At 38.0% G+C, this 24,870-nt stretch overlaps 1 protein-coding gene and 2 pseudogenes across 3 annotated transcripts in view; 2 read left to right on the top strand and 1 right to left on the bottom strand.

Annotated features, from left to right (window-relative positions):
* LOC311199708 (DNA mismatch repair protein Msh3-like) overlaps positions 1 to 23,728 on the top strand; it is a gene marked incomplete at its 5' end in the record, with an annotated part of 84,314 nt that extends 60,586 nt beyond the window's left edge. The window contains 4 exons of the mRNA XM_084273845.1: positions 17,376 to 17,562; positions 17,766 to 17,895; positions 20,050 to 20,224; positions 23,274 to 23,728. Of these exons, the coding sequence (XP_084129971.1) occupies positions 17,376 to 17,562; positions 17,766 to 17,895; positions 20,050 to 20,224; positions 23,274 to 23,382 (601 nt within the window). The 3' untranslated portion in view covers positions 23,383 to 23,728. The remainder of the gene's footprint in view (positions 1 to 17,375; positions 17,563 to 17,765; positions 17,896 to 20,049; positions 20,225 to 23,273) is intronic.
* Positions 1 to 24,870, bottom strand: part of LOC311199737 (tubulin polyglutamylase TTLL13-like) — a 336,991-nt pseudogene that overhangs the window by 208,701 nt on the left and 103,420 nt on the right. The window lies entirely within an intron of this gene.
* The window catches only part of LOC311199707 (tubulin polyglutamylase TTLL13-like), a 146,942-nt pseudogene that overhangs the window by 86,303 nt on the left and 35,769 nt on the right, over positions 1 to 24,870 (top strand). The window lies entirely within an intron of this gene.

Genomic DNA, 24,870 nt, shown 5'->3' with positions numbered 1-24,870 from the left:
GCTGGCAATTAAGAGTAAGCTAATTGGCTCAATATTAATCAAGAAGAAATTGAACATACATTGAGATAGGAAGAGTCATGCATTAGTTAAAAGGTTAACAGGAAGGATAAAAAAATAGAAAAGAAGCTGAGCTTATGTAATGCATTCCTTCAGAAATCCAGGGTGGTCACTTCAGTTTGTAAAAGACTGTAAGTGGATCTGCTTGTCTGCATCTCTTTAAACTTTTCTCTTCTGTATAGTGTATTTTGAGGGAATTGATTGTACTGGTGGGACAGGCATTAACTGTGGTGTTCTTACAGGATCTTGACCCAGTTGTAGCTTTTCTTTCAGTAAAAATGCTTAAAATACTTGGATCATTTTGCTTCAGCCTATGGAGTATAGCCCTTCCTTGCTGTACATATCCAAGCGATCATCATCCATGCTGATGATTGTAGGTCAGTTGTCAGTGCTCTTTTCTGTTCTGCTGTGTTGGATTGTCAGTAGCCACAGAGTGGTCTTTTGTCCCCAGTCTGGGCATGCCTACTTCCTGCTTTGTCCACATCTTCTCCAAATCGTGAACTTTGCTCTCTGCCATGAGAAAAGGAGAAACTGAGCAGATTCTGCAACTCAGAGGGAAAACGTGTACAGAGACTGTCCAGAAAGTTGGTACCTCTGTTTTGGTTAGTTTGAGAGTTTGGGGTAGGGTTTTTTGGGGGTTTTTTTCAGTGTTCTGGGAAGGCCTTAAAGTATGTAAGTCTAGGTTAACGTGGTGTTACACTCATAGTATTTCTTAGCCCTAGGAAGTAATTGATGAGTAGTTTTTAATGCCTGGTTGGAAGAGAAAACCAATAAATTCAGCTACCATGCAAAATGTCTTACATTGTTTCTTTAGTGTTCTCACTGAACAGACATGTATAAAGCCTTAGAAAAAGTTCTCTGCTTTTGCCAAGAACTCTGCTCTAGTAGGGAATGAGCTTGAAATTATTAGATTTTTCTCTTGACTTGCCCCCAGTTTTGGTTTGGCTTTTTTAGTTGTTTTCTTCTTCTGTGTTTTGTTGTCAGAAGGGCACATCTATGCTGACCTCCTTTTTGCACTGCCACACCAGGCCACATACATGTCTTTCTGGAGAATGAGATTTTTTTTGTTGTTGTTGATTTTGGTATCTTTTTAATCTTTAAAAAACATTGCATGGGAAGATGTCAGTTTCCAAGTTATTTTCATCACTGCCATGGTGTGTTGTTTTCTAGCACCCCTGCTGTGAGGGATGCTTTACAGGCTGACTCAGAGGAGTTCTGTGCATAAGGAGCACCAACAGTTCTGCTGCTTGCTAAATTTTTTGAGATACTGGTGCTTTATATTGCAGACTCTTTTGTTTGTAGACTGCATCTTTGAAGTGTGAATTTATATAGATTTAAGAGATTAACATTCATGTAAGATTTGATCATGTGTTGTAAGTAGGGTTTCCATGGAAATGGAGAGGTTGCTACTACGGTTATTCCTTTGGATCTGCCTAGTATTTATGTATGATAGCTTCTCTAAACTGGCTTTAAATACAGCATTATATTAAACATTTTTAAAGATGCAAAAGGAATTATATTGGTTACAGGTACGGTGAAAATAAAAGTGATTAATCTTCATTACTGGGTGTATACACACAGTAGAGTGCTAAGGCTGCTCTGAACATTTCACAGTAGTGTTGAGCATTCCATCCTAAAGAGGTATAATAGGAGAAAATCTTCTACTGCAAAATGTCCCTAAGCCCAGATGATATGCTGTTACAAGTCTGTGAATTGAAAATTTGGAGGGGTGGGGGTGAAAAGTATTCAGCTCGTGTTATTCACGTAAGTATCTTGAGTGCTCTGATGGACTCTCCCAAATCTCACCATGTTTTATGCTTAAAAATAGCCTTAAGTGTTTCCATTGATAGGATTTTGTTCCTAAACCTGAGAAGAGGGTGATAGTGGTTGTTAGTAAGCAAAAAGTTTGCATTACTGTTTGGTGGTCCGAGCTTCATAACATCAGACTAAAAAAACCACTGAAATATTCTTCATATTGCTGTATTTAAAGCTGTGTTTAGCGTAGTTTTGGAAAGATCAGTGCTCAATTTATATTGACTTTCAGTGTGATTTGAGTACTTAGTTCTCTGATGTTTGAAAATTCCTAATCAAGTTTCTCCGTTCAGTAAATGGGTTGAATTTCTGCTTCAAATTTAAACATTCAATTTGTTCTTCTACTACAGTTATTCAAACATGGAAATTAACATGTTTGTGTTTGTGTAGAAAGACAAAGCAAGTGTGGAGATGTACATATGGAGGAACTAATGAGAGAAATTCTGTTGACCTAATCATGTGGTCAGAAGAGATGATGTTTAGCTGCTGAAGAAATCTGACCTTTAAAAGAGGTCTCACTTAATTACTAATGCAGTTTCTTAGAGCTAGAAAAGTACCTGTAAGTCACCTTTTCATGAGGGTCAATTTTCAAAATCGAGAATAAGAATGCTAGAACAACTTCAAGGTAAAATGTGTTCAAATAAACAAGGTAATTAATAATTCAAATTACTGAGTGCCTTGTATTCAAGATTCTGACTCAATTTATTAAATCACAAGCTGCCATTAGAAAGAATACTGTGAAAGAGGCCAACTCCTACCAACTCTAGATGATGGTGAAGGGACAAAGAAGAATTTCCTTCCTAGAGCGCCTACCTGCCTGGCTCTCCCTGTGTGCTGAATTAAAAGCAGTTTCACTTATATTCAGTGATCAGATGCACAGTCACACTTTGGTGACATGCATCTTCCAAGGACATTTAACACCATCAGTCAAATTGGGCTTACTGTTGAAGGTGCAGCTTCAGTTGACTGAGCTAATACATTGCGTTGTGCTTCAGTTTGGAAATTGCCTCTTGCAGGTTACGTGCCACATGCTTAAACGTTGCAGGAATAAATAGAAGCATCAGTAAGATCCATGTAGATTATCCTTTTGTGCACTTTGTCTCTTCTGAAAGTTATCCTGCTGTCTACTGATTCTCAGCATGTCTTTAATCTTCATGATAGCAAAGAAATATAGAGTTTGAGTTGTCTATGGAGGTGTATTAAGAAGAGAGAGAGGTGGTGGAGGTTGGCAGTACAGGTTAGTGAGTGATAGTGGTGGGTTGCCTGGGTAAGCAGCAGTTTAATGCTTTTGCTTTATGTAAGACATGCAGTTGCCTGCACTTCCAGGCAGTTGTCTTGGTAGAGGCTCTGTGCATTGCGTGATCTGTATGAAGGTTTACAGAACTTTGTCCTACATTTTATCCTTGTAACAGATGATTTAAATGTATTTTTAACATGGAGGGCACTCCTTATTGCTAAATCTATAGCTAGGAGATACTCAGCTCAAATTCCCCTGTGTATCTGAAAATGCTGTGAAAACAGATGGTAGTTGTTCACCTCAGCTGGGGAGGAATGGTTTTGTTCTTCTGGCTTGTATTGAGTGTCTGTATACAGGGTCTTTCTTATAGACAAGGCCACAGTGGAATCCTGAATCCGTTCTTGGGCTTAAGTGACATAGCTGTGTCACTGGCTTGTCTGTCTGTCTTTGTATAATGATTTTGAACATGTGTAATAGTTGCTCATTCAACTAAAACTGGAGTGCAAAGATCTTCAGGCAGCTGATCTTTAACACGTCTGTTTGGCATAACAAAGTTGCAGAGCCATATAAATTAGGCCCTCTGACTTTGAGCTGTTGCCATCATACAGTAACTTGATGCTTCTGATCAATGCAGCAGAAGCTGTTTCCTGCTGAGGTACTTGTGTGTGTCCCTGGCTTGCACACAGCCTACTTGTGTTTGCAGATATGGAAACCAAGGGAAAGCATCAGGTTCAGGCTGAGCTTCTGAAAGGTGACTTTGAAGGCAGTCTTCAAACCTCTGCTCAGAGACCTACCTCATTGTCCTTCACACACAGGACACATTTGTGGTCTTTGCTTTCATAAGGAGAGAGGGGAGGCAGAGGAAAGGAAAGGATGTTTTTCTATATTGGTTGAGAACTGCCAGCCTCATTTAATACTGAAATAATGAGGCAAATTCATCCTCCTGGCTGCTGGCCTTAGTTGGGTCGTTTATTTCAAGTCCAGCATCCAAGATCCAGTTCCAGCCACATACCTCGGCCAGGAGTGGTGGTTCTGAGTTGATCAGGGGGTTGGTAAAGGGAAGGAGTTTTGATTGCTACAAGGAACAACAGTGCTATTGAGATTTGCCAACTGAAGATCAACTCCTGCTATTGAAAACTGCATTTCAGGCCCAACCCATGGTAAGCATCAGCTATGTCCTCACAGCTGTTAGATGTGGTGACAGAGTTCAGGGGCCTCTCTCACCTCATTGATCTTTTTCGAGTCTAAGAAATCATCTCTGAACAGGCAGGCTTTACCCTTGAAAAGACATCCCAGGTGGCTGCATTGCTTGGTTTGCCATTGCAGTGTCATTGAGCAAGACACAGCCAGTCAGTCACAGACCAGCACATCACTCCAGCCTGGATTTTTTATTCCAGTTGAGCCTTCTTGTGGTAGAGTGGCACTCTGTTTTAGAGGCATCCTAGTAGTTCCCACCTTCTTTCTCATCTATGAAAGAGAATAGGTGTAAGGAAACAAAGCTCTTTTTGTGTTCTCAGCTCTTTGAACAAAGTGACCGTGCATGTTTTCAGTCCTCTTCACAAGTCAGTCAGTCAGCTTCCATTGTGTGTTCCAGAGTAAAGAAGAAATGGCATTATTTGTATGTATGCCTGGCTTCACATGGTGACGCTGATGAGATTAAGTCTCTCTTTGTTAGTAGGAAGCTGCTTTAGAGGCCAAGACATTTCATCACCAAGTTCCTCAATGCATCGTGCTGTTCTGCCAGCTGGTGGCTGTACTTCCCTTACTGCTTGTCATTGCTTGCTCTGCTACTGCTCTGGTAGCACCTTTAACTGGTCCTGAAATGCACAAAGCTGACATGTGGGCCATTACACTTGATCTGTGAACACTGCATGCTTGCATGGGTAGTGAGAGCTGATGTTAGATCTAAAAAAGCAACATCTCAATGCTTGCTGATGTGACTTATTTCCATCGTCCTGTGAGCAGAAAGACCTTTGTCAGTCACGTGCAATGGGATTCATGAAGATGGAAGAAAGAGCACTTATGTCATCCTGAAGTGACATTTCTTCTATGAGGTGCTACAGCCGTCATGGACTCTTCACCCATTTTATTTCTCAGCCTTGGTAGTTGGTGGCACAATGAGAATTTACTGGCCAGAGAGTAAGGGAAAGCTTCTGGCTGCACCTCTGTAGGCTCAAGCACAAATGCAGAATGTGTGGAGCTGTTGGCTTGTTCACATAATCCCTCCAAGGACTGCAGGTATCTCTGCTTCTGCAAGGTGTGTGAAGAGAAATCTTTTCCCATTGGTGTGCCCAGCTTTCGGGGATGAGAGGGTTGTTTTCCTTGTGCCAGAAAAATCTCACGTATTGTCAGTGGCATGATCATCAGCTGAAGCACACAAACATGAGATGCATAAGACTCAGGGGAGTGTAGATAATGTATTCTTTCTGTCAGGTCTTCTACTGTGCACAGCAGAGTGTGGCTATTCTCTGCCAAGGTGAGAAAACAAACTGGGATCAGCTTCTGACTGACACATTGTTCTCCCATGTAGGAGAAGTATGTTTATTCCACCTATAGTTGTATATTACAAGACAGAACTGTGACTAGTTGTAGTAATTTCTTACATATGATACAAAGGACCTTTAGAAACAACTGAATTTGTTTTGAAGCCCTTAATCCTTACCTTGTCTAGAAGATGAGATGATACTCTGGAAAGAAATGCTGTTAAAGCTGAGAAGATGGTGTAGATATGAAGGATTTCTTCAAAGTAAGCTAAAAAACCCAGGAAAATTCAGCCCTTATAAATCCACATTTCTTAAAAGGCTGTCCATCAAACATGCCATAATGCTTTCTTCTCTGTGTTTTATTCTGTCTGTTCTCTAAGTTTTGGACTTTCAAAAAGGTTGGGTCTCACAATAGATAAATTTTGTATGTTACCTCCCTGAGTACTTTAACAGCTATTTAATTCTGACAACTTGACAAACTCATTCTACAGTTTTGTCATGAGTGTGTGGAGCTGAAAGAAACTATTAGACAAACCTCATTATTTTCACTCTAGACAAGCTTTTAAAAAAATCTATAAAATGTACATATTTATGGCATCATTACAGATCTAATTACAATTAAAACCTGTGATGCAAAGCAAATACTGTGCATAAAACCAGCAAACATTTGGGCAGTCAGTTTTAGGTGTTTGCATTTATTTTTTTCTTTGCTTCACTGGACTGTCACTGTCTCAATAATTTTACAGATATTTAAATGGGGATGATTTACTTTTACACAGGTTAAAATGTTTCAAGGCTTAAGATTACCTTTTATAAGAAATCTTGAAAAAATCAGAAAGCACAGGATGGAGTGGTATGTGAAGCAGGAAAAAGAGAACGTTTCTGTTTGAGTGGAAATTGAGTGGAAGATGTTTCCCAGGTGCCTTTCACAATAAATTGAAATCTGAGGTAAATCACTTAAGAATAAAAACAAAGTAGTGCTTGTAAATATTAATGGAAATGAATGTTCCATTGATGTAGCTGCTGGTGGCAAAAATTCTTCCCAGCTTTTTCGAACTACACAGATAATGTTGCCCTTAATTTCATTCCAGTTTTACCAGTTGGTCAGTTGGAGGGAGGTGCACAGGAGCAGAGGGAAGATTTTTGTATTTAAAATAATAAGTAACAAGCTCCATTTTTTCAGAGCTCCACTGCAGAGATGGTGCTATTCGGACAGCAGTAGGCAAAAAGAACAGTTTGTAACCAGGATGCAGCTTGTTAGATTTTTATGCATTGCTTGGTTCACAGATGAGCTGTATTTGGATAGAGATTGTCCAGGAACACGCTTGCTTGAAAGTGGGTTAGAAGTGTTCTTCATTAGAAATCTCTTCCTACAGAGTGATTTCACTAAACACGATAAAGAAATGGACATCATCCACCCAAAGCTGCTCTGTGTGTTTCATCTTGATTGCTGAGGGAGCAGCACACTGATGACATTTTAAAATGGTTAGCAGACCACAGGAGATTTGGGGGGCTTTTATGTCTTACATGTGCCTTTCCTATCTTCTTGTTAGTCTTTTATTCTCTGGATGGAGTATGATGGTACTGTTTTTCACCCCTTGAGGGGGTCTGCATTAATTCTGTTTTGTAAGAAATCTTAACCAACATATCCTATAGTATATTCTATTATGCACTAGAGATTACATAATCATGACTTTTTTTTTTAAATCTATGGAAAAGCCTTTTCCTGAAATCACTACATCACTACCATTTACAGGTTTCTGCGTCTTTCTCAGAATTGTTGTGCTGCCCACAGCCTCCAGAATCAGTCAGAATCATTGGGCTGGACTGAGACAGGTTTTGAGCATTCACATATTTAGCATAATAAATTCTTGTCCTTTCTGGTAAACTCCTCAGTAATTTGCCAGAATAGCTTATAGTGTCTGGCATATCACATGCAGTCTTTATTGTTCTTAACTCAAAAGACTAGTTTCTAAACTAAAAAATTCCTTGCTTCCATATATTGCTTTATTGATTTACTTGAGGCTTATAGGGTGGGATTACGAAGATTAGTCTTCCTGTCTGTCCTAGAAATATCAGTTAAATCACAAAACTTGGCATTGAAATTCAGCTAGTCAGTTTCTTCATACCTTTACCATAAAAATCTAGGCTATGAAATTCAAGTCTTGAGGTGACAGCAGTGTTGGGCATCCTATGTAATGCAGAAATCACCGTGAGACTGAGTGCTGAATAGAAACTGTGGAGGGGTTTATCTCAGCAGAGTAACTTGTCTGTGTCTTGCTGGGTTTTCTCTAGAACTGTGGTGGTGGTTGTGTTGGCTTTTTTTTTTTTTTAGTTTATTTTTAGTTTTTTTTATGCCTGAAAATAAACATTTAAATTTAAAGTCATGCAAAAACTAGATTCTCTCAATTTGCCTGTGTAGTTAGATTCTTAAAGGCTAGAAAATTAAAAAGTAAAGGTACCTTTTCATGTTTATTACATATGTGTGTATCTGTATATGTATAGCAGTGCTTACTGGTTTTGTCATACACACTAATTTATCTATTGTGCAGGAAGCAGGGAACTGTTATTACAATGCAGTTGCATACGTGTAATTATATGCTAAACAAGCATTGTTCCTATTGCTCTGGAAAGCAACAATGACAGTCAGACAAACAGAACTTGTTAGTTGTCAAGAACCCAGAAGTAACTTCCAGAAATGTTACTGCTTTGTGGCAGAGTAATTTATTTTGTTTGTTTCTTGCTTAATTGTGTTTGTGTTTATTGCCAGGATAACAAAAATTACTTAGGCCTTTCATTTATATTTACAGTGTTGTAATGATGCCTCTGGGGTAGATTATGCCCACCTTTCAAGGGGAAAAAAAGGTGGTGTAATAATATTCATTGAACCTGTTTTCTGTCACATGGAGATGTTCTTTTTGAAAAAGACAATAATATGTAAAAGTTGTAGTGAGTGTTCAAAGAAGTTGAACATTATTTGCTGTGTTTTTTTCTAAAAATGTGTGTTGGACATATCACAGTACATCTGAACTGTATTTCTGACAGTGTTAAGTAGCTCAGTAGAAATACATTAAGCTGTGCTGTACATATATTTGTAGATAATTTAGCTTCATGTCTGGTCATTTCATAGTAACATAAATCTCCAATGTTAGGATTATATTTCATATACATGTAATAATATTTAACAAAACAGTCTTTGGCTTATGTAACTTTCATTTGATAAAATTATTAATAAAAACACCTGTTTTGTTTGCAGCATTTTAAATCAGGCTTGAAAATCCATTTAAGTTAATAAAAGACAGTTATTTAAACATAAAGTGAGATTTATAAAACAACTTCTGTTGCTTATTGCAGTATTACTGATAGGGATTGAAAGGCTTTCCCTGTGATAGTATTGTGTGGGCAAGGGGGATGGGGGACAAACAAACATTTGACTGTGAAGCTGACCAGCTCTCTTAACAGTCAAGTTGAAACTCTGACACTGAACAGTGGTATTTATCTTTCTAAAACTCTCCCCTGATATGATTTAACCTAGTCACAATGCGAATTGGATTTTCTATAGCGTCCACAGGTTTAAAGGGGAAAAGTTCACTTGCACTGAATACTTCAGCTGTTGTCCCTAGTCTGTTACTATAGTTTCTGCCTTTTAATCCCCCCTTGGCCTCAATCCTTCAGCTACATATGCACATTAACTTAATTACCTCGAGTTCCCTCCCTGGAATCCAAGAGTAGCAAGTGTAAACCTGTGCATATTTTAGGGATGAGTTTTTCTTTGTCTCCATTTTTTCAGCTTCTTTGGGCTAATACTGTCAGCTCACAAGTGAACACCCTAATTTGGATATCTCTGCTTGTAATTTAACCTTCAGCAAAATGATTGTACTCTTAATCTGTTCTTTCCCTTGTGACCATCAACAACATTTATACAGTGTTAATGGTTTCCTGTAGGAAAATTGGGGTAAACTTGTTTGGAGCTTCAGTTGCTTAATGCAGCTTTCATAAACTTCTCCACCTTGCACTGGCCTTCTGCTGTGCTCTCTGTCAGTGCTGGCAGATCTGTCCCTCAGGAGACACTGCAGTAGGGAAACCTCAGTTTGGTGCCTCTGTACAGGAACAAGTCATACCTTTCTCACTCAGGGCAAGAAAAAGAAATGCTTAGTTCTGTGTTTGAGTAAATGTAAAAGCTGATGGACCTGTGGAAAGCAGCCCATTGATGTGTTTGGCATGTTTGAGCGTGGAATTTAAGCTATTGCATCCTCCTCCTGCTACCAGACTCCCTGTTCCTCTGAGGGCTTGACTCTTGTGCCTTGAGAGCCAGCTCCTGTAAGGTTGTGTGTAATGTGGGATGGACAAAGTGAACTCACTCAAGCAAGTCCAGTTTTAAAAATACAATGGAAAGATTTAGAATTAAGCAGAAATCTGCCAGATTAACTGTGTGTAATTTATGTTCCTTAGGTGACAGGTATTTTTAAGGAGTTCTCTTATTATTGAGGGTATCATTGCTGAATTTTGGAGAATAACTTTCTTGGGTGTTCTTCACTAATTAATGTAACGTAAGCTTTTGGAAGGAAGCTTACAAGGGCAAGTAGTGATAGCACAAAGGGTAATGGTTTTAAACTAAAACAGAGTAGATTTAGATTAGATAGAAGTAAGAAATCCTTCCCTGTGAGCCTGAGCCTGGCGCAGGCTGCCCAGAGAAGCTGTGGCTGCCCCTGGATCCCTGGCAGGGTTCAAGGCCAGGCTGGATGGGGCTTTGGGCACCCTGGGTTACTGGAGGGTGTCCTTACACATAGCAGGGGATTAGAAATAAATGTGTTTTGAGGTCCCTTCCAACCCAAACCAGTCTGATGCTGTGATTCTAAGAACAACTGAATTTCTATTGCCTTGTAAAGCATTAGAAATGAGAGGATATTAGTAACTTCTTCTCATTCAATGACTGTACTGACTAGAGCAGCATTGTGTCTTTTGAACTCAGTCCCACCTTCAGTCTGTTGAGGTGAATTCAGCTTTCAAATTATTAAATGCAATCCAGGGATGTTTTTCTGTCCTCCGGTTTTCAGCAAGTAAAGCAATGCAGTTCACATCTTGAAAGCCAGTCCTGTTAGATACATCTCTTTTAACATTCTGGGGTGCTTGCCTGTGCAGCATGCCTCTGTTGGCCAGGTCTATAAGGTAATGAGGATTTAAGTGATTACTTGTGTTGACTATTTCAATTAGCTAGTGATATGGGGGACAAAGGAAAAGGTTACAAAATGCTATGAAACTGAGTATTAAAATGACTTTGGACTTACTTTTCTTTCCAGGATAGTACACAAAGTGTGTATCCCTAGTGATCTTAGGCTTTCACTAATTTGTCAGAGACTGAGAATACCATGTGTCTACAATAACTTACAAAACAAAAATGTATTTCACATTAAATGTATAATGTGTTCTGTCAGGCTTTTCAACAACTGTTCTAAATAAGGTAACATCTTCTGATTTCCTACATTGCCATCCACGCAACTTTGCACACATTTGCTTCTTAGAAGTTGTCCATGAATAATACAAAAATAAAAACTCCTGATAACAATGATTAGGATAAGGAGTTTTTTTTATAATTTTAAATTCTGTAATCACAGCTCTGTAAATTACTGTTCTTAATTGTCAGGTTTTAGTTTGAATCAGTAAGAGGTTCATGGAAATGAAGTGAATGATTTACCAGTACCCTGTGGGGGAGTGTGAATCATTAGTTTCTTGCCAGTGAACAGTTAGAAATTTGCAGATGCTGTCTTCTAAAGAATTACTTGATAAATTTTCATTGTATGTGGCAAGTAGCCAGAAGTTAGGATATCCAAGTTGGGCTACTTTTATACTAAACACTGTTAAGTTCTGGTTAGCAGTTGGAGTCTTTCTAAAATACTCAGGGTTTCAAATTTCTTTTGTGGGCAAAACTGAACAATTGTTCTGGTTAAAGGTGTTTGGGATTCTTGGTACCACAGTAGGAGAGGACACAGAGTAGTCAGCCTGCCAATCCTCTGATTCGGATGCCTGTTTTCATTTTCTTGGCAGACCTGTTTGCAAACTTACTTTTAATTTCTAACCAGTGAAGTCTCAGTAAGTGTTGTTTGCTAGGTGCCTAGCAGAAAGTCAATAACCTGGTTCAGAGGCAGAGGATTTATCTTACCGTTGTGTTCCTCTGTTCATGTCAGGACCAGTAACAAGTGTTTCTGTTCTCATGAACATCATCTTCAGATAGTGCTCCCACTTTCACAGGCATTTGTTTTCTGCAGACACTTCAGCTGGTTAGAGTGTCTTCTGCAAAAGATGAAAGGATACAAGCAGTGTTCATGAGATCTTCAAAAAAAAATGAAAAGTAGTAACTGTAGGGTGTTAATGTTGTAGAGAACTAGAGAAGGAATAGGATAACCTCTAAGGCAAGACCCCATCTAATCCTAGAATCATAGAATGGTCTGGGTTGGAAGGGACCCCAAGGATCATAGAGCTCCAACCCCCCTGCCACAGGCAGGGCCGCCAACCTCCAGGCCTGGATCTACACAAGGTTGTCCTTTCTTCTGCAAGCTACTTATTTTAATAATTCCTGTTCAAATACAGTCAACTTTGAAATTATATTTTGAAGGGTTTTTTTTGTAAATTCGTCTTAAGGATTTATTTTATTTGTTTTTCTCAATGTTCTTGAATCACAGGAGTTTCTCTCTTGGTGTTGAGAGAGTGCTATTCTACACTTTACATTTAAGATCTTCTCAGAGAAAAGAGTAATTTTAATGTTAATTGTTCTGGTTGAATAAATAATTTAACTTTGAGTGCATCCTGAGATGAAGCCTGGCTTCAGTTCTGATCCCAGGGAAGGTAAACCATAGCTGGAAACCGGAATACTTTCACCTGAAAATGACAGAGGCACTGTGTAGAGATTCTATACCAATCAGGTTTATTCTTCTGCAATAGGCACTAGGTTTCTTTTCTCCAGTAAGTATTTTAGATAAACTTTTGAAGTCAAATGCATATTTCTACATCTCATTTAAGTTTATTTTTCAGCTTTAAGTATTTTATAGTTAATAAATAGTATCAGGATTTTGTCAATGGTACGTAAATAAGGCTTTAGGAACGGGTTTGCAGTCTTGTTTTCTGGGATTTATTCAGTGCTATGTAGTTGCTTTTTGTTACCATTGGGAGCTCTTGGGCTGTGTGGTCGTTTTCACAAGCACTGTGAGGGATTTGTCCCAACAGAAACGAATAATATGATACCTGAGGTCCACGCAGTGCTCTTAATTTTATAATCAACCCCACCAATAGCATGTTAGATAACTTCTTCTGAAAGGCAGCATGGAAAAAAAACTTAACTGGAAGTGTCTGGATTTCAGATTAATTTTTCTGCTAGGGAATTCCTCCCACCCCACCCCCTCACATCCCCCCCCCCAGCCCCCTCCTTCTCTCACCCTGGGGCAGTTTCAGTTTGAAGCTACAAGTCATCACGTTCACCCCTGGACTGCTGCACAGGGCAGCTGCAGTTCTCTGGGAGCCTTCTCTGCTCTGCTCCAAAATAAGGTTTTGTGTTATTCTGTTGGTTTGTGCCACTGGTAGTCATCAAGCCTGCAAGTCTTCCCTGTCTCCAGGACACTTTGGTTTTTTAAGAGCAGGATGCTGTGAGAAGGAGCTACAGGAAAGCCTCCATGGCCTCAATTTACATTTTCTCCTTCTAAACAGCTCTTTAGGGGTGACTCTCAAAGCCCTCAGATGTTTCTAGCTGATCAAAAGCTTGAGAGCACCAGACTTGGAGGTGACTTTCAGGGCCACGCAGTTCAGGGATATTAGTTCCTGCCTGTTGAGTGCAGGTCTAAATGGATACTAACTGCATAAAAATTCTTCAGCTGCAAGGAAAAAAGGTACAAAGTTACTATTTCATTCTAGTGACATCATAGCTTGTATCATTAAAAAGATTCCTTACATCTCCAGAGCCTCCTTGAACAAAATATCACTGGATAACTTCCTAGAATGATGAACACTGGCATTGGAGAAGGTCAGTACTATGTGCAGGCACTGACTCAGGAGAGCAGATTAGAGAAAGCACCCTTTGAATGCTGCAAGTGTAGGATGTGGAAATCTGTGTCTTTCTCTCTAAGGGGTCACATGCAGGTTAAGCATGTTGTACTAGCTGGTTTGTATAAAGCTGGCTGGTGCTGCTGCATATCATCACACTTATCCCACCAAAATTAATTTTTGGAAACATTGCTTCCCTGTTGTTTTCTCTGAGTTTATAGACAAGAATCTTTACCACTTGAAACCTAGCAATGAAAAGAGATAATGCTTCCTCCCTTTTTTTTTCCTGTTACATAATAGATGTGTTGAACATTGTAAGAAGAAGAGCTTTTAATTTTATGAAATTTGGTTGGCTGTCAAAGAGACATTATAAAAAGTGGTTTCTAGCCAAATTGCATTTGCTGAGGAGTGATGAATCTCTTGCCAGCACTAAAGAGGCACTCTCCACATTGGATATCTGCACACTTGTCATGGGCAGAATGCAGTAATTTTTCTGAACGTAGACAGTAGAAATTCCATAGCAGAAATTGAAGTTTTCGTATTAACTGTCACTGCTTCCAGCAGCTGGTGTGCTGACAAATAGAGCAGAGGTGGTGGGGCTGGGTGGTATTGTTCCTGCTCTGATGGTTTGCTGTTGTGATTGCCTTACTCTCTTGTAAACTTCATTTTCCTGTACATGTTTGTGTTTTGTTGGTTTGTTGGTTTTTCTTTTGGGTGGAGGGGGGGTGTTCAGTTAAGAGAAGGAAGAAAATAAATATTATGCAGTGCATAACATGACTGCATCACTCAGGGATGACTCATACCTCTTCTCATATCCCACTGTATTGTCACCAGACATATTGTTAGGGTGAATGCAGTATTAAAATGTAATCAAATAGTTATTTTTGTGTACATATAAAAGTCAGAAAAATATCTGACCCCATTGGAGGCAGGGTGCCAGCAAAAGTGAGGCTTGGAGACTTCATTTAGGACCCTATGTAAAACAAATGAAAAAAGGCAGCCAAACAAGATGATTTAAGGGGTGACAGCTTTAAGGCTCAGTATCTATAACATTTCTCTTTGCATTTTTACCCTAAAAGTTCATTGGGATAGCACCCAGGTATTAACTGTAAATTAGCTGCTAACAGTGGTAAATCATCTTCATTCTATTGAACATCAGGAGAAAGTTTAATGTTTTGACGTATAAAAACATTTAAGAGGCAAGCTACATCTAAATGTAAATTGAAAGCGACTGAATCCCACTGTAGTGGGATTTATAGTGGCTGTTTTAAACCTGAAGAAATGTTTAAGCAATAGGTGTTTTGTATCAAAAACTTCATTAGATCAGGAATAACACACAGTTGGAGCAATGCCTTGCTGCATATTAACTGTTAGTTTGATAAATGCAGACGTCCACATTAAAATATTTATTCTTACTTTTTTTGGATAAAATTATTGACGAGATACATTTGAAAAACAAGTGTGATTCTTCCTTCTAGTGTCAAGGGCACAGGCAGAAAGAACAATTTTATCCATTTTCAAAGGAATATATTTCAGAGGTTTTATATCATTGAGAAACATACTGTTTTGGTTTTTTTTTTAAAATCTGTAGATGAGCCTGAGTTGGATTTGAATGTTTCAAGATGCTGAAAAGAAATCTTCTTTTGCAGCTGTTGTTAAGAACAAGAGAACGATAATACTAATTTCTGTTTGTATCTTGAGCATTTAGTGAGGAAGTTCTGAAAATTATTTTCCTGAATGCAGATAAGATGCAAAATGGCTAAATGATTTTGAGGGCTCTATGGATCTGATGCAATCCAAGAGAAAAATAGAAATGAGAACTCTGAGTGTAATCATGCTAAGTTCAGAAAAGACAGCCTGTTAGATGTTCTCTCTGTAATGAAAAGCCAAATAAAAATTACATTGTAATAATGCTAGGGTTGTAAATGAAGTTGAAGTTGCCCATTATGGAGCCAGAGACTGTTTGGACATGAAAAGTATTGGCTGTTCTGGTAAATTTATTTGTAGTTAATAGTGATAAGCATAGTAATGTTGGAGTATACCTACTACACGTGCAATCTTAAGTGCATACTCAGTGAAGTGCAGTTTGCTTGTTGTATGGTAATGCCCTGCCCATCTCCAACCAAGATCAGTTCGTCACAAGATTCACATGTCATGGAGTTACACATGACACCATACAAAATTTCCAGGGCAGGAACCAGAGAACCTACAGAAATCATAATTTTAATGTGTCCAGCCTATTTGTAGCCAGTTACTCTTGGCAATCAGAGATCCCCATAAAATTATGAGTATCTTGTTAGTGCTTCTGTAGGCAACAGAAGCGATTACATTAGAGAGATGCAGCAAAAGATTGAGAAAAAAAGGCTGTCTTGGGATTCTCTTTAAAGGTTTTGATTGGCTTTAAATACTGTTGTGGCCAGCTGTTGTATTTGAAAATGTGATATGTTAAGCCCAAGAGTCAGCTTTCCTTAAATCAATGAGGTTTGTATGTAACTATACTGTTGGCTGATGAGAGCGAACAAATCCGTTCTTGCAGCTGTACTCCGTGGGTTGCTCATGATAACCTATCTCAGAAGTGGTATTGTAATGTGGTTAATGTAATTGAAAAGCATATGTGGGAAAAGGAAATTCTTTCTGCCAGTTAGAAAGCGTATTAATTGAATAGGTTAGGAAAGCTGCAGAAGAGAAGAACAGGGTGGATTACCAGTCGGTTTCTGAGGTGAAAACTGTTTCCTGATTTGAGATAGAATCTGACTTGAAATGGTGCTAAAAGACCTGTATGAAACGTGAAGGAATTTGTGTGTCTGAGTTTGCATGTGTATGTGTACAGAGCGTAAGAGAAGCTCACCTGCTTGGAGACCATTAAGTTCAGGGACATTTGTGGAAAAGGATGAGGAGAGAAATGTTTCTCTTAAACATGTTTAAACATGATAGTAAGATTGTGTACCTGTGTAAGTAGGGGAAATCATTGTTATATTGTTACAGCCTGAAGAAACTAGCTTCTGTATCTGTTTGGATGCTTAAATACCCGGTCACCTTGAGTGTCCACTTTATCACTACATGGAGATTCTAATATCTGACACTTTCAGGTCTTGTAGGCATTTATAAAACATGCAAATTACATGGTCACACTAAACCAAAGAAGTAAAATTTGTTTTCACTGCTACATTTGCTGTTACCGTTCTAGTGAGCTGAATGGTATGAATTCCCAGGGTCCTTTTTAGGAGAACAGGCTGCCTGCTATTGTTTGTGAAGGTAGAAGAATTGCATAAGAAATACCCCCTTGTCTACCTCATCTTTTTCCTCTAATTCCTATAGTTGACATGTTATGCTGAGATTCCTGTCTACAGATTTACCTTGGGACTTAGATTACTGATGGCCCAGAAAAATTCTCTGCTGTTCCTACAGTCTGACATTCCCCAGAGGCCCATAGGGTCAGTATAGTCTTGGAGAATGCAGGCAAGCCTTTATTAATGGTACATGAATATTTTATTAATGGTACATGGATAGATCTTTCACTCTTTTAGAGTAACCTCACATCTGCAGCATGTACTCTTGCAGCTTTTTTTCCTAAGCAGTAGCTTGTTCTGGAAGGTGAATGTTCTGCCTTAGTTTTACTGCTCTGCTTGGATCAGCAACATGACATTTATAATAAAATGGTTTCATTATAAGAAGGTTTGTTTTTTTTTTTTCCCCAACATTATCTGGCATTTATTTGAAGTTAATAAATTGATCTGTTTTGAATCTCAATGCAGAATGGGTGCAGCAGACAACACTTACAAAGGTCGAAGTACTTTTATGGAAGAACTGACAGATACTGCTGAGATAATAAGAAAAGCAACTTCAAGATCACTAGTAATTTTGGATGAATTGGGAAGAGGAACTAGCACACATGATGGAATTGCTATTGCTTATGCTACACTGGAACATTTCATTAGAGTTGTAAGTGTTTGATCTGACATGTGGTTGTGAATGCTTTTTCAGCCTGTACCATGTTAGGCTGAACTGGACATGATGCCTGTTTCCTTGTAGAAATGTAGCATGTCTAGACTCAGAGCAAAGGGGCATGGATAGAGGATACCAGTGTTGTGTTTTATAACTGTTTTAAGCCAAACCTTCTTACATGCCTTACCTCATTGTTGTAGGTGGAGTCACTGACACTGTTTGTCACTCACTATCCTTCGGTTTGTGAGCTAGAGAAGATGTATCCAGACAAAGTTGGTAATTACCACATGGCTTTCTTGGTGAATGAGGAGGAAAGTGCTGAACAAAAAGGTACAGTATAAATCCATCTGAGGTTTTCACACAACAGGTGTAGGCAGAAACTGTAGAAGTGTAATTTAAACCTCAACATGAAAGTTACATGTTCAAATTCACTAGAATATCAGCCTATACAGAAATTTTGGAGGGCTTGAAAACTGTACAACCATTTCTCTTTCACATTTAATACAAGAATCAGTAACCTGGGTCAGATAAAAGAGTCACACAGCTTGGTAACTCACAGTAGATGAATACAAAGGATTAGGGAGGAGGGATTAGGGATCAAATGTGTGTTAACTCTTTCTCTAGAAGATCTCACTGTCTGCAAACATTTGCTCTTTTGGGGGCTTCAAGAGCTAGATGGTTTTCTGATTTTTATTATTTTCAACAAGGTTGTCTAGTTTCTCTGTGTGTGCATGTGTACTTTTGGCATCTTCATCCTATTGTGTAAGCAGTTTTCACTGCATTGTGTGAAGAACAACTTCCTCTTGTTTGTTTTGAAACTCTTTTGAAACAACATGTAGCTTCACCTGGTGGTCCCAGTTCTTTGAATTGGAAGAGGCAGAGGAATAATCTTTGTTCTTCCTGTCTGTGCCATGCCTAATTTTGTAGATTGCTGATCATAATTGCATCCAGTTCTGCTCTTGCCAGGCAGAAGAGTTGCAGCATTTATGCTTGTCACTGTTGCTCTGAATTAGTATTTTCAGTAAAGTTTGTCAGCTCTCTGCTTAGCCCTTTTCCTTGTTTGACAAGTACCTTGAGCCTCTCTAACTGCAGTGATGATCACCCTTCATGGTGAGAACTGACTGTTACTGTAAGTTTCCTATCTTTTAACCAATTATATACAAATGCAAAGGCATTCCTTTTAGATTATGGCTGCTTAGTTTTCAGAGGAGCACTTGATGCAGGGCTCTTGTCAAATACCTTTCGAAAATTCACACAGGGTTTATCCACTACATGTGTCTTACTCACATGGCATCCAAACTTAGCACAGATTTGTGATGTAGGAATTCCCTCCATACCTTTGCTTTTTTTTCTTTTTCTTGATGTATCAGGTTTAATCAGGTGCTTGACAATTCTGCTTGTATTCTGGTTTTCCTGCTTTGCCTGAATTCTTCTTAGGAATATTGAAGAATTGATATGAGCATCAGCATGTCCTTTGCTCACAAAGTTCATTAACTGGAGTGTTGATCTTTGATCCCATGATACAACTGAGATGTTACCAACATTCAGTACTTACTAGTCCTTAACAGCTGTGTCCACAAAGCCCTATCATTTATGTTTCACTTTGTCTTATTTCATGTTTATGTCCTGCTTCAGCATTTCTACCTTAAATGTTATTTTACCTGAACCTTCAGGTTATATGTAGTCTTTACAGTTTTGCTACAGAGAGACACAATAGCCTGTGAGCAAAAATGCATCTGTGTTTCTTACTCTATAACTTTAGCTTCTGTTGTCTTAACATTTTAATTGTTTCATTTAAGGTGAGTTTTATGGCATGTTTTTTCCCAATCTTTGACTTAGATAACTCAATTCACCTTGAGTCATTATCAGTTATGGAAATGTCCATTGTTCCAAAATCTTGCAGTCTTAAAACAGAAAAGTGAATGGTACTGAATGATGTTGTAGAGTTTCTGGTCTTTACACAAGGCCTGGCTTGTGCAGAGTTGCAACAAGGATGTCTTAAGAGGAAAAGGAAGGAGTCATAGGACCTATAATGATGTCTTTTACATTTGTACCTTTTCATCCTGTAGAAAACCCCCTAGCAGAGGATCCACCATCCCAACTTGTATTTTTTTCTAAGCATTTTTTATGGCTTTCAGCCTCCTGGTAGGCAGGAAGCTTTTTAATGTGGTGTGGTTATGGACTTCTTGACTGATAGGTTACCGACACTGTCATTGCTTAGCAGACATGAGATGGAGTGTCCCAGTTGCAACATAATTAATCAGTTTGACGTACAGTTTTTGACACACAGAGATAAGTCTGCTAAAAAAGACACCAGGTAAACATCTATTTAAGAGTTTTTTCATTCTCACAATGGGTAGGTAAAACAGAATAAATCATACCTGAAGCATGAATGGCAATGAGACCACAGTCTTTGTCATTTCAGTCTTTGGTCTGCTGTGTTTTATTAACATAATAGTTTCTCATTTTGGTTTTATTTTTTAGGATTTGAACACGAAGAGAATCCTGAATTTATCACTTTCCTTTATCAAATCACTAAAGGAGTCTCTGCAAGGAGTTACGGGCTAAATGTTGCCAAACTGGCAGATCTTCCTGAAGAAATCTTGAAGAAGGCAGCTCACAAATCAAAGGAGTTGGAGAGGATAGTGAATATGAAAAGGTCAGAACAATTGTGATTTCCCCTCTCCTCAATGAATATTCAGCTATGAATTTAAGAACATTTCACACAGTATGCATTAAAAAATGTACAGTAAGAACTACTTCAGCTACCCTCCTCTACTTTTCAGGGAAGACAGTGAAACAAACCTCAAAAAAAAAAATCTTAGGGAAATCGTGCTATCTCTTTCAATCAAAGCTTTAGATTTAAAAGGTAGATACTATGTCAGAGGTTAATTGCTGCTCTCTGAAACAGGATTGGAAAAAACTAAATGCATGTTGAGCTAACATTAGGAATAAACTGTGGGGGTTTTTTTTCTTATGCTAAATACGTAATGTATGCTTTCATGTATGTATTTTCTCTGTTTTCAGAGAAAATATTTAAACATATATTTAATATTTAGAATATAACTCACATCTAGTATCTCTTCTGTTCTACCAGCGATAGTGAAAATATTAATATATTTAATTTGGAAAGGATATTATTCTCCGTGGAACTTGTATTTGCATAATACAATATAGATGAATATTCTTCAGTTTAACTTAAAAAATTAAGTATTTATGATTTAAGTATTAATAATTTATAATTTATTTTGTTTACCTCCTCCTCCCACTCCCCGACACAACACACAAAAATTTACTGAAAGTTTGGGCGTTTTAATATCTTTCTGCTAACCACTTTTCATTTAGGAGCTTATGCACTTTATATAGAGACTAGTTATGAAAATTCTTATGTGTGTCAAATAGTATCACCTCTATAAAACCTGTAACATTATATATATAGTTTAGATATAAGTATGTGCGAGCATTCATATTAATTTCCACTGAATTTTTTGTTATTGTTGTTTTCAGTGGCAGTCCTATCAGTAAACCTTCAGGAATATAATAAATTAACATCCTTGTTGCCTGGTGGTTGTAACTAATCCTGACAGAATAATTTTGTATGAGAAAATTTTGAGTACTAATTATTTGTAGGTGCAAGCAGTTCTTTTGAAACTGAACAGTGCTTAGTGCTTAACACCAGTTTTTATCCCTTTTTCAAAAAGCAAAATAATTCTTTTGATGATACATGACAGTTTGTGGGAAAAATAATGTGGTGGCTTCTGTTAATTGGAAATAATAGCCCATAATTGACAAAAGTAAAACAACAAATTACTAGCAGTGACTTGACTCTGTTGTTATGTGGGGTTCTAAAATCAAGGAAAAAAAATGTTTTCCAGAAAGGTGAGAGTATGAGCTGGAAGGGTAGTGTTACTGTGTAATAAAATTAAGATGCAAAATAATACTATATGTACATTTAGCTTGTATTACTTTGTTCTGTGAAAATCATGCTAGCATATTACTTGGACAGGGCACAGAGTTCTAGTGTGTCTCCAACCTGTGGGCAGTAAAACTACTATCCAGTGATGTCATTAGAAGATTGATTTACAGTGCCCATGGAGGGGTAGCATGAGGGCTGACCAGCCAGTTTTAATTAAGGGACTTAATTGTGCCCAGTTGTTCAGCTTTTGAATAGGTAGGTAAGCGATTGTCTCTATTTTAGATTTTGGTATAGAATTTGCTTCTGTACTTGTGGTGGTTTGGCCCTGGCTGGAGGCCAGACACCCGCCAAAGTCGCTCTGTCACTCCCCTTCTCAGCTAGGCAGGGGAGAGGAGATATAATGAGAGTCTCAGAAGTGAGATGAGGACAGGGAGAGACCATTCCACAATCAGCACCAAGGGCACAACAGACTCAACATGGAATAAAATGCACCTATTTATTACCCAACTGAAACAGGGCAGGGTAATGAGAAATCAAACCAAATCTTAAAACCCCACCCCTCCCATCTTCCCAGGCTCAACTCCACCCCCCATTTCTCTCCCTCTTCCCCCAGCAACACAAGAGGATGGGGGCTGGGGTCAGTCCATCAGATGTGGGTAACCTGCTGCCTCTGAGACCAGCTTACACCATGTGATGTTTGACGCTTTCTCTTCTCCCTTTAAGGACAGTGAGCTACACAGGGGGTGAGGGACAAGGGACATCCAAGGCACATCAGTTGGTAATTCATCAGATTTGACCTGTAGCAGGTTATTCCTTCACTGGAGACCTTTTGCACACACTTTGTAGGGAACTTCATGCAGCTGTATAAACCTGGAGCTCAAGTCAATGACAAAGTAAAAAAAAATCCCAACAAACAACTATTATGTCCAATGACTTCAAAGAGTATAAATGATTGTATTAATTTTTCCAGTTCTCCCGTGTAGGTCATTATAGAAATACTTGCTTTTGTATATTCCTGTTTATTTTCCCTTATTACCATGATGTCATCTAAATGCCAGAGTATTTTCCTATACCTTCTCCTCAAAAGAGGCATTAACAAATTCAGAATTTGGTATGACATATCAGTGGTAGGAAATAAAAATTATCATGAACTTGGGAATAAAACTCAGACCTCTTCGTAGCAGTATACTTGTGGTGTAACAATACCCACAGGCTAGCTGTCTTGTCTTAGTTTTTAAAACACATTCATTTTATTTAAGAAAATCCACTGTGTAATTCCATCCAGTCTTGACATCTTTGTCATCAGGAATGTATTAACCTATTTTAAACATCCTGTTGTTATTTGTGTCAGCTCTTTTTAAATCAAAAAGTATTAAAAAAAGAACACAGAAGGATGTGTCTACTCATTTATATTGAAAATATCTCTTTATGGTTCTACTAATGCACATTTGTTGGAATTGAATGCTGAAAATTAAACAGTGCAAACTACAATGCTGTTTGTTGCCTTTGCTCTTGCTCAGTGTTCTATTTCATCTCATCAGTGTTTCTAGTGCTCTGAAGTTAGCTATAAAATTAAATTGTTGACTGACAGAGCTGGAATAAATATGTTTGGAAATGTTAACTAATTGTTTAAAGATCACATAACATTTTAAACTGTGCAAACTGCTGGTTTTGACTGTGTATAAAATTTTGCATAAGACTATAGGGCTTTCAAGGTTTGATGTGTTTAATTTAAAAATACTTCCACATTCTGACTGATACTTGTTTGCCCCCCCACCCCCCTTTTTTCCAGGAAAAGGCTAAAGTGCTTTGCTGAAGTATGGCAGATAAATGATTCTCAGGAACTACAGAAATGGAAAAGTATGTGTGAACCTGAAGATGAAAGAAAGGACAGTTTTTAGTCTTCAAATCATGCTTAAAGATTGAAAATATTGGGGATGCAAAATACAGATCTGAAGACAAACAGATTATAGGTGCATTAAGCTGACTTTTCTGCCTTTTGAGAGATAAGAGATGATGCATTGTGATATGATGCTCCACACCCACTTCCTGATTGTATCTTTCTCACTCCACATTTCCTCCCTGAAGTGTTTTCACCCTTTTCCTTTAATGCAAAATGTCTAGTGGCATTGGATTTGGTTTCTAATATGTTTAGAAAACAAGAGAAAAATTACGTTGATAAATAATTTGGCAAATATTTTTAAATAAAATAATGTCTTTTAAATTTATCACATTTCAATTTCTATAAAAATCCCTCTGTGTTGCAAAAATGTAGCTGAGTCTTGACTATGCTATACTGCTGTGCAACTGGTAAATGACTGCCATAAAGAGACTTTTTTGGTTTGTTTGTTCTAGTATTAATGCATTTAAAAATCACTGGTTTTGTAGATCACCCTCTAACATGCACCATGAATTACGAACAGTGTGTGGCTGGATAGGAGAGATGGTGCAACTAGTAGTTCTCAAAGCAGCAGCACAAAACACACATTGACTGGTTTTCCTCTTCATTCTTATGCATACCTGCTTCTTTTTCAGCTTCAGCTTCTGATATTGGCATGGTCTGAAGACTGACATACCCTAAATAATGTTGGAGTACCATAAGATGAGATGAAAAAGGCAATTCAGACTATGCAACTGACATCCCCTGTGCTCTGTCAAATGCAGAGTAAAGCTGGGAAACATGTTTAAAAACAGAAATGATGTTTTTTAAATTTTGAGTGTGATATCCAATTGATTTTCCTTTATAAACATAACCACTTGCTATGAAAGTGGACAGTGATGTCCAGACACTTAAAACTTGGTAAATACTTTGTTGTGTTTAAAAAAAAAAAAAAAGTGGAAAGAAATTAAATAAAATATAGTCTTTATTTTAGTCTTTTTTATAGTCTTGATGAAATGAGGTTTTGTAATCTTGGAGACAGCTGAACCTTTCTAATTTTTTTCAGTTTATATTTTTTTTTCTGAATAATGCATGTCAGATGAAGATGAAGTAGTGATATCACATGGGATTGAATTAGCCTTTCCAATATAGAGAACTTCATGCAGAAAAGCTTGTAATTTTTTTTACCTGTGAAAAACAATTGCTAACCTGCACCAAAGATTTTTTCCTGATAGTTCAGATGACAAAGCATAATTAAAAAAAATATGTAGTTTGTCTGCTTCAAATAGCAGCATCTATTTAATACAAGCATCTGCTTCTGCTGTGTGTGGTGTATTGATGTAAATCAGAAGAGCTGAAGAAGGAAGCAGTTTTTTAAGGTGTTGTTGCCCAAGTGTTTTTAGCTTTGCCACATGTTGTGAAGCACAATGAGTGTAATACTCCATTATTAATGCACACAGCTGTGGTGCATTGGAACTCAGGACTTGTGACCACAGTCTTCAAAGAGAAT

Source organism: Gallinula chloropus (genome assembly GCF_964237585.1).
Source record: "Gallinula chloropus genome assembly, chromosome: 21".
NCBI lineage: Eukaryota > Metazoa > Chordata > Aves > Gruiformes > Rallidae > Gallinula > Gallinula chloropus.
The sequence above is the reverse complement of the archived record's forward strand: the minus strand, read 5'-3'. Positions and strand labels throughout refer to the sequence as shown.